This window comes from Fonticula alba (genome assembly GCF_000388065.1).
Source record: "Fonticula alba strain ATCC 38817 unplaced genomic scaffold supercont2.8, whole genome shotgun sequence".
Classification (NCBI taxonomy): Eukaryota; order Rotosphaerida; family Fonticulaceae; genus Fonticula; species Fonticula alba.
In genome coordinates, this window is record NW_009242978.1 from 979,691 (window position 1) to 988,173 (window position 8,483).

The 8,483-nt window shown below is 67.6% G+C and overlaps 2 protein-coding genes across 4 annotated transcripts; both read left to right on the forward strand.

The window, feature by feature from the left end:
* Positions 1–1,898: 1,898 nt before the first annotated feature.
* On the forward strand, positions 1,899–5,036 carry H696_04874 (Ras-like protein Rab-1A). Of its 3 annotated transcripts, none has more exons than XM_009498738.1 (5): positions 1,899–2,059; positions 2,813–2,844; positions 3,257–3,653; positions 4,077–4,180; positions 4,347–5,036. In XM_009498738.1, the coding sequence occupies exons 2-5, from the start codon at positions 2,831–2,833 to the stop codon at positions 4,444–4,446; spliced, it is 615 nt and encodes a 204-aa protein (XP_009497013.1). In that variant the 5' UTR covers positions 1,899–2,059; positions 2,813–2,830; the 3' UTR covers positions 4,447–5,036. The 3 variants fall into 3 exon arrangements, with proteins under 3 accessions (XP_009497013.1, XP_009497012.1, XP_009497014.1); XM_009498737.1 differs by lacking the exon at positions 1,899–2,059 and adding an exon at positions 2,060–2,339; XM_009498739.1 differs by lacking the exon at positions 1,899–2,059 and adding an exon at positions 2,060–2,124.
* Positions 5,037–5,893: 857 nt separating this feature from the next.
* H696_04875 (hypothetical protein) lies at positions 5,894–7,944 on the forward strand. Its single transcript, XM_009498740.1, has 5 exons — positions 5,894–6,117; positions 6,257–6,395; positions 6,556–6,827; positions 6,915–7,082; positions 7,269–7,944. The coding sequence occupies exons 1-5, from the start codon at positions 5,986–5,988 to the stop codon at positions 7,839–7,841; spliced, it is 1,284 nt and encodes a 427-aa protein (XP_009497015.1). The 5' UTR covers positions 5,894–5,985; the 3' UTR covers positions 7,842–7,944.
* Positions 7,945–8,483: the final 539 nt, after the last annotated feature.

Below are 8,483 nucleotides of genomic sequence, written 5' to 3' on the forward strand. Positions count from 1 at the left end.
GTTTCCCGTTTAACACACAGCCGGACCGGGCCCGGCCGGGCCGGGGCGAAGGCGCCCGGCACTCCCTGCGCCCCGTAAGTCCTCCCGGCCCCGGGGGGTGGCGGCTGCGGCCGTGGCCAGCCCAGGGCCAGGGCATCTGTTCTATCCCCCTCCATGTGTGTGTGTGTGGTGCTCCTCGCCAGGGGAGCCCCCCTCCCTGGCCTGAGTTCCGGCCAGCCGGCGCCCTGGATGAGAGCCGCGGGGAGGGCGGGGGGGGAGGGGGGGGGCCGTTCGGTGGCTTGCGCCTTTCAGTAAGGCCGTCCCCCTCCGCTGTATCGCCGCCCTCCGCGCGGGGCGTCGGCCCAGGCGGCGCCCGTGTGCTGCTCCGGGGCCAGGACCAATATCCCGAGGGGTGGAGACATTGCCACCCGCGCCTGGACGCGCGTTCGTACTCGCGACCGAGGCCGGCCTGGGCATTTCTAGCACCCGAGGTCGGGGGCGTGTGGCCTTACCGAGCGAAAGGAGAGGCTCCCCAGGCCTCCCCAGTGCTTCGAGGGTGCCCCTCCGGCCTTGACACACACACACACACATACGGCCCCTTCCCCAAGCGGGGGGTCTATTCCCCGCCTATGTTGGGCTCCCCCGGTGGCCAGTCCGCTTCCCCGCCACCGCCGCCGTGGCAGGAGTTGGCCTGTCGGGACCCTTCCCTCGTGCCGTGATATTTCCCCGGCGCGGGGAGGGGTGTGCGGCGTGTCACCTCCGTTTCGACTGGCCTGGTCGGTTGAGTTCCCCCCCCCCCCCCCCCCCCCCCCCCCCCCCCCCGAAATGCCCCCCCCCCCCCCCCCCCCCCCCCCCCCCCCCCCCCCCCCCCCCCCCCCCCCCCCCCCCCCCCCCCCCCCCCCCCCCCCCGCGGGGTGGTGCCCGTGGGGCCCCTCCCCCCCGCCGTGGAATTTTCCCCCCGGGGGGGGGGGGGGGGGGGGGTGCCCCCCCCCTTTTCACTGGCCTGGTCGGTTGAGTTCCCCCCCCCCCCCCCCCGCCCCCTGCCCCGAGCGTGCGCCGGCTGCCGGCCCGGCCGGGCGCTTCGCCGGGCCCCACATCGAGGCCGTCTTTCGCGACCGCCGCGCCCTCTTCTTTTGTTAACCTTTTATTGCTTGTATTGTGTGGCTTGGGTGCCTTTGCCAGGGCAAGGTGGCTGCCAGGTCCGGGGGGGGGGGGGGGCGGGCGGGCAGGACGGCAAGTGGGGGGCCGCTCGCTTCCGCCCGAATGCGCCTGGCGCGCTGGCGGGTGTTTCTTCGTGAAGGGACCCCGGCTCAACAATGACACCTTGAGGGGGCACTTGAGTGAGAGCCCCAGCCAGACAGGGAAGTTGTTGTGAGCGGGGTTCTTTTTTTCTCGCCCCCCCCCCCCACTCTGGGTGTGCCGCCCCCCGTGGTGGCTGTTGTCGGCGTCCCGAATTTGTACACACCGGCCGGCGCCTGCGCGCGAGGGTGCGAACGGCCGGGTCCTCGGGGCCAGGGCATGCGCGCCCATGCGCTTGTCGGGCGGCGGGGGGGGGGCAGAGGGGTAAAGCTCCCCCCACTTGGGTCCCCCGTCTGCGTGTGTGTGTGTGTGTGTGTGCGTGTGCCAGGCGGTGCGCGCCTTTTCCTCGGGCGGTCTTCTGTTCTGGCCCCACCCCTGGGGCCCCGCTCGTTTTCGTTAGCCGGGGCCAAGCTCCGAAAGGAGCGCCGGGTCCCGCGGACATGGTATTCTTGCCCGAAGGGAGCCGCGCCCGTGTCCTGGATGCCTGCATGTGTGTCTGTAAGTCTGTTTGTAGGCAGGTGTGAATGCCTGCATATATGCCTATGTGCGTATGTGTGTGTGTGTGTGTGTGTGTGTGTGTGTGTGTGTGTGTGTGTGTGTGCATGTCTGCATGTGTGCGGGCGCATACGTCTGCTTCATGCTTCCCACCTCTACACTCCGCCCTGGAGGCCCCCCCCCCCCACCTGTGCGGGGCCAGTGTTTTTTTCAGCCCCCACCCTGGTCCACCGGCTTGCAGGCTCTGCAATGACTCTGTGTGGCCTCGCTTCCTCCTCTGTTATCTGTCCGCCCCGCCCCTCCCCTCCCTCTCCTCGCCCCCCACCCCCTTGCCTCTTCCCTTGTGAACTGGTATCGTCCCTCGCTCGCTCCCTTTCGCGCTCGCTCCCCTTCTCGCCCCCCCTCCCTTCTCGCTTTCTCCTCCCTTCCAGACGCGGGTTCTGCGTCGGTCCTTCCCGCCCCCGTATCCTCTCTCTCTCTCTCTCCCCGACGAGCAGGGGAAGGGGGCAGGGGGGCCTGCCTCGCCTTCACTCAGGGAGATACCCCCGCGCCCCCTCCTTCTCCCGGTACGCCTTTCCCCTCTTCACCTTGCGCCGCTGCTCCCGACCATGCTTCCTTTGTGGGTCGGTGCGATGTGTGCTCGCTTGCGCCCCCCCCCCTTTCCCATATTCCCCCCCTCGCCGCTCCCCCCCTCCTCGCAGTATCTGCACCTTGAGAGCCTCCCCCCCCTCACAGACAGGAGATTGCATCTGTGCATGTGTGGCCGGCCTGGCAGAGGTGTTCTCGCAGTGCATTTTCTGGCTTTTCGCCTCCTCCTCCTCCTTCCCCCCCATTTGTGACCCTCGTCCACTTTTTTACTGACTCCTCCCTCGCAACACAGCCCTTCTCCCCCCCTCCCCTTCCCCGACCAAGAGATCGCCCACTTCCTCCCTGTCCCGCCCTTCCGATCCGCCTCTTCCCCCTCCCTGCTGACGCCCGCCCTCCGGCCCTGTTTCCCCCCCCCCTCTCTCTCTCTTTCTCCCTCCCTCCCTCCCTGCAGCCCCCACCACTTGCAGCCATGAACTCCGAGTAGTGCGTTGTCCTTGCCCCTTCGCTGGTCTCCCCGTCGCACGCACCCGTCTCTCCCTCTCTCTCTCCTCGCCCGCTGACCCATGCCCCGTTGTTCAAACCACTTGCCACTCTCTTGCATCCCTGCTGTGCCCCTCCCTCCCGCGCGCGGCCCCCTCCACAGCGACACGACGCTCTTCCGATCTCCCTCTCTCTCTCTTTCTCCCTCCCTCCCTCCCTGCAGCCCCCACCACTTGCAGCCATGAACTCCGAGTAGTGCGTTGTCCTTGCCCCTTCGCTGGTCTCCCCGTCGCACGCACCCGTCTCTCCCTCTCTCTCTCCTCGCCCGCTGACCCATGCCCCGTTGTTCAAACCACTTGCCACTCTCTTGCATCCCTGCTGTGCCCCTCCCTCCCGCGCGCGGCCCCCTCCACAGCGACTACCTTTTCAAGCTCCTCCTCATCGGTGACTCCGGTGTCGGCAAGTCTTGCCTGCTCCTGCGTTTCGCCGACGACACCTACACCGAGTCCTACATCTCCACCATTGGTGTCGACTTCAAGATCCGCACCATCGAGCTCGACGGCCGCACCATCAAGCTCCAGATCTGGGATACCGCCGGTCAGGACCGCTTCCGCACCATCACCTCCTCTTACTACCGCGGTGCCCACGGCATCATTGTCGTCTACGATGTCACCGACCAGGAGACCTTCACCAACGTCCGCGGCTGGCTGCAGGAGATCGACCGCTTCGCCTCCGACTCCGTCAACAAGCTGCTGGTCGGCAACAAGGCTGATCTCGTCTCCAAGAAGGTCGTCGACTTCGCCGCGGCCAAGGTCCGTCTCTCCCCCTCTCCCCCCTTGTTGTGCATATGCATGTACACACGGGCTGCCTCTCGCACACTTTCGTGCAGTCCTCTCTCCCCCTCGCCCCTTGCATTCGCCTTTCTCTTCCTCCACTCTCCCCTCGCACCCACCCCCCCCCCCCGGGCAGGGCCCCGACGGGGGGAGGGGCGGAGGGAGGGTGGCCGTGTGCCGTGCCATCCTCCCGGCGCCACATGCCGCCGGTGCTGGCGCTCCGGCTTTCCCCCTCGTCTCTCGACTTTTTGCGCGCACCAGCACACCGCCCTTTTTCCACCCAGCGCTCCCCTGCCCTTGCCTCCATGTGTGTGCGTGTGTGTGTGTGTGGCCCTGTGATACTCACACACAGAGAATGCCTCTCTCTCCCCCTCCCCTCCGCGCTCTGTCTTCATTTCACAGGAGTTCGCCGACAGCGTCAACATCCCCCTGATCGAGACCTCCGCGAAGACCTCCACCAACGTTGATGAGGCTTTCGTCAACATGGCCGAGCTCATCAAGCGCCGGTTCGTCCCCCCCCCCCAGTAATCTCCCCTTCTTCCTTCCTTGGCTTTCCCGCCCCCCTCTCCCCACCGCTGCCATCTCACGCAGCACGTCTCGTTGCCTCCCCCCCCCTGCTGCTCTGACCCGCCCCCCTTGCTCGTCCCCCCTTCTCCTCTTCGCCACACCCAGCACCGGCCCCCCCAACGTCGAGGCCACCAACTCCGGCGCCGGCAAGGTCAACATCAAGCCGGAGCCGATCCCCGCCCCCCGCTCTGGTGGCTGCTGCTAAGCACGCACGCTCCCACCGACTGTGTGTCTTTGCAATAAACGCCCCAGAATATATGTGTCATCCTCTCTTCTCTCCTCCCCCTTCCCACGCTCTGGGGGTGCCCACCGCAGGGGCCCACACACGCCCCGCCCCCCCCTGTGCCCGAGCGCGTCCCCCCCCCCTCCTTCCCCTCCTGTGGCTCCGTGGTCATAGCCGGAGAGGGGGATCAGGCTGTGTCGGGCCCCAAGGAGGGCCGGGGAGCGGGGCAGGCGAGAGGGGACCGTCAGTCGACAACAGTATTGTCTACACACACACACACTCACGCATTGGAATGCTTGCACATGCATGTTGGCGTGCTCCCCCCCTCCCCCCCTCCCTGGCCACATGGGTTCTCCGGTGTTCTGGAGGCTGTATCTACCTGGGCCTTTTGCTTACCCCCTTGCCTGGCCCGATCCTCCAGGCGATCCCCCCCCTCGTGGAAGGACACTCCTTCTCACCTTGCTTGTTGCATCTCACAGCCCTATCTCTCTTTCTCCCTCCCTTCCTTCCTTCCCGCCCTGTAAAAAAAATAAGAAAAGCCAAAAACAAACAATACATCCTCTCTTCTCGCACCCCGCCCTCCTCCCCCGTTCCCCTTGCATCCCGCGCCCCATCTGCATGTTGGCATCGAGGCGCCGAGGGGGGATATCCACCCCACCGCTCAGTTGCGGGGCTCCGCCCTGTGAAGTGGTCACACAGGTTTTCTCGCCTCCTGACCCCTCCTCGCGCGCCTCGGATCATCATGCGTCTCACCCATGAGGCGAGAAGGGGAGCGAACAGGCCCGACTATTGAGACATGCTGGGAGGGCACGAGAGAGGCAGGGGGGCAGAGAGAGAGGCAGAAAAGGAGAGGGGGAAGGAGAGCTTTCTCCTCCGTCTACTGCAATCCACCCGGAGACCCGAAACGGATGGCACTCCAAGCCGGGCCCGAGCACAGGCTGGGGGGGGGGGGGGATGAAAAAAAAGAAGAGCCAAGTGTGCACTGGAGCCCTTTTTTTTTCTGCCCTTTTCGGCGAACCAGGGCGCCAACAAACGACAACACACCCCGGCAGCAGTAGCTTTTTGACCAACCCTGCGCCAGGCAGATCGCCGAACGGCAATAGCCCAGATTCTGGTGGCCGGTCAATGGCCAGCTGCCACCGCTCGGGGCACGCGCGAGCGGCTCCGCCCCGGTGTGCTGCCCGAGGCCCCGCCCCCCGGCCGTACTCTCTCTCTCTCTCCCTCTCTCGCCCCCTGTCTCTTGCGCCCAGACACAGCCCCGGGCCGGGCCGTTGCCTGGCCAGACTTTTTCCTGTTGCGCCAGGGCGGGATCGGCCTCGCGGGCGGGTCGATCTTTTTCCGCCACTACGGGCCCCGGTCCCCGGTGTCCGAGGCACCAGCACCCCGGCTTCCCCTGCCTCTCCCCGTGCCCTCCCTCTCCTCCCTCCCTCCCCCCCCCCCACACACACATCTCGCGTTTTCGCCAGGCCGCACCCGCTCTTGTCCCTCTGCCCGCTCGCTGCCCGTCCCCCGCCAGACACCATGTCTGTTGCTAGCGAAAAGCGCCCAGCCGCTGCCATGGATGAGTCTCCCTCCTCGCAGACTCTCGCGGTGGTCCAGCAAACCAAGCGCGCCAAGGAGTCCACCGATACCCAGCTGGCGAAGGTTGCCCCGGTGCGTGTCCATCTGGGGCGTCGGTGCACTGGGCCGCTTTTGGCGGTCTCGATCGGACTCTCGCTCTGACATTTGCCCCCCCCCCCCCCCGCCCTCCCCGGTCCACCTGTGCGGCCCATGATGCCGCCACACCGCGCAGAAGGTCCGCCGGACGTCGCGCCTGTCGGACCCGGTGGTGACTCTGGTCGACGCACACCCCAAGGGTGCCAGCATCAACGCCGTGCGGGTATCCCCCTGTGGCGAGGTCCTGGCCTCTGGCGGTGACGATGGGTCAATCCGTGCGTGGGCTCCATCCCCAGGGCCGGCTCCTAGAGCCGGCCATTCACCCGGCAAATGTCCCCTCCCCACCTTCCACGGTAACTGACGCCCCTCCCCTTTCCCGGCTGGCCGGGGTCCCCCCCTCCCCCCCCCCCCCCCCCACGTTTGGCGGTGCCGCAGAGTTGTGGAAGTTTTTCCCCCCGATGGAGAATCATGCGGCGCTGAAAGGACACTCGCATGCCATCCGTGATCTGGCCTTCGCGGCATCCGGCACCCGCAACAATCCCGGGGCCCTGTACTCGGCGTCGGCCGACCAGTCGGTTGCTGTCTGGGACACGGCCACGGCGCAGCGCGTCCGCCGCTGGCGCCACCGGACTGGCGTCATCAACACCATCGCCGCCGCGCCGGCCGGAACCTCCTTCGCCTCGGCCGGCGACGATGGCCAGCTGAAGGTTCGCTCGCCACGGTCGCCCCTTGCCCCTGCTCCCCCACACCCCGACTTGGCCACTGACGCGCCTCTGGCTTGGACTTTTGCGCAGATTTTCGACGTCCGCGAGAAGCGCGCCACACATTCGGTTTCGCATGGACACCCGCTCACCTCCCTGGCCTGGGCGCCCTCCTTCTCCTACGGTGCCGACATCTCGGCCGGTGTCACCGGTGCCGATGAGCACCTCATCTTTGTCGGTGGCGTGGACAATCTGATTCGCGTGCGTCGCCGCTCCCCTGCCCGTGTTCTTGTGCCGGCGCTTCCCTCTGCACCTCTGCCCACTTAGCTCCTTGGTCTCCCTGACTGGTTGTGTATGTCTGCCCCCCCCCCCCCCCCCCCCCCCCGCGTGACAAATACTTCCCCGTCCGCCTGCTTTGGTCCCCTCGGCCCCCCTCTGCCACAACAGGCGTACGACATGCGAACCATCGTCAGCAGCCAGGCGGCCGATACCCCCGCCAACGCGCTGTTCATCCTGCGTGGCCACCGGGACACCGTGACCGGCCTGCGGCGGTCCCCCTGTGGCCGCCGCCTGGCGTCCAATGCCGCTGACAGCACGGTTCGCGTGTGGGACTCGCGGTCCTTCGTGACCGGAGCCGCGGCGGCGGCGGCCGCCGCCCCGGAGGAGGGGGCCGTGCCGCTGGACCCGCGCCTCCGTGCGACGCTCAATGGCGCACCGCATGCGGCTACCCTGCCTCACCTCCTGCCCCGGGTGGCCTGGTCGCCGACCGGGTCGCACCTGGCCGCCGGGTCGCCGGCCGAGCGGTCGGTGTGCGTGTGGGATGTCTCATCGGTGCCACTTGGCGCCGGTGGCGGCGGCTCGGCGCAGCTGGTCTACAAGCTCCCCGGTCATCAGGGGGCCGTAACCGATGTCGACTGGGCGCGTGGCGGGGCCTCCGAGAGTGACGGCCCCAGCGCCGAGGGGGTCGGTATCCTGGCCTCCTCGGGTCTCGATGGTGTGGTCTTTGTGGGCGAGGTGTGAGGGGATGATGGCCGCGCCGTCCCCGTCCGCCCCTTGCTCCTTTGTTCGCCTGGCCCTCGATGGGTGCCCAACCCTTGGACGCCCGATTCTCCTACCCCCCCCCCCCCCACTCTTGTCCCTCCCACCAAAAAAAACACAAAAACCCACCCCACCCCCCCCCCCCCCTTACCCACGCATCCACGCTTTCCTGCGTGCGTCCCCCCACACATAGGTCTGTTCCTTGAGAAATACAATAAAAAACGCCTCCCCTCCTTCGAGCAGAAAATGCCTCGCACCGGGGGGGGGGGGGGGACACCCGGCACCACAGCCCCGCCCCATGCCGGCCGGACCGTGTCGCGGTGTGGTCCCCTCCCGCCCCGTCTGACCCGGCCCGGCACATGCGGAGGGCTTTTTCCCAGAGACGCAAGGAGGGACGGCAAAGCTCGGCATTTCGTTGGCACTTCAGGGAGATTGCCGTCTCCGCTGCCCGATGGCTGCGCGCTCACGCGCCGGAGGCTGCCCAGGACGGCTGGCCCTCTTGCAATGGAAATATACGGCTCTGGGCGAGCAGGACTGAGGGCCCCGGTATTCTCCCCGGGGGAAGCCCTCATCGGGCCGTCCCCTGTGCGTGGCAGACCCAGGGGTGGGGGCGACCGGGGGGGG

Bases quoted from the DNA above. Each gene is read 5' to 3' on its own strand.
- H696_04874 (XM_009498738.1), top strand. The intron at 3,654-4,076 runs GTCCGTCTCTCC...TTCATTTCACAG, and splicing joins TCGACTTCGCCGCGGCCAAG to GAGTTCGCCGACAGCGTCAA. The intron at 4,181-4,346 runs GTTCGTCCCCCC...CGCCACACCCAG, and splicing joins GCCGAGCTCATCAAGCGCCG to CACCGGCCCCCCCAACGTCG.
- H696_04875 (XM_009498740.1), top strand. From the start codon at position 5,986: ATGTCTGTTGCTAGCGAAAAGCGCCCAGCCGCTGCCATGGATGAGTCT. The intron at 6,396-6,555 runs GTGCGTGGGCTC...GCGGTGCCGCAG, and splicing joins CGGTGACGATGGGTCAATCC to AGTTGTGGAAGTTTTTCCCC. The intron at 7,083-7,268 runs GTGCGTCGCCGC...CTGCCACAACAG, and splicing joins GCGTGGACAATCTGATTCGC to GCGTACGACATGCGAACCAT.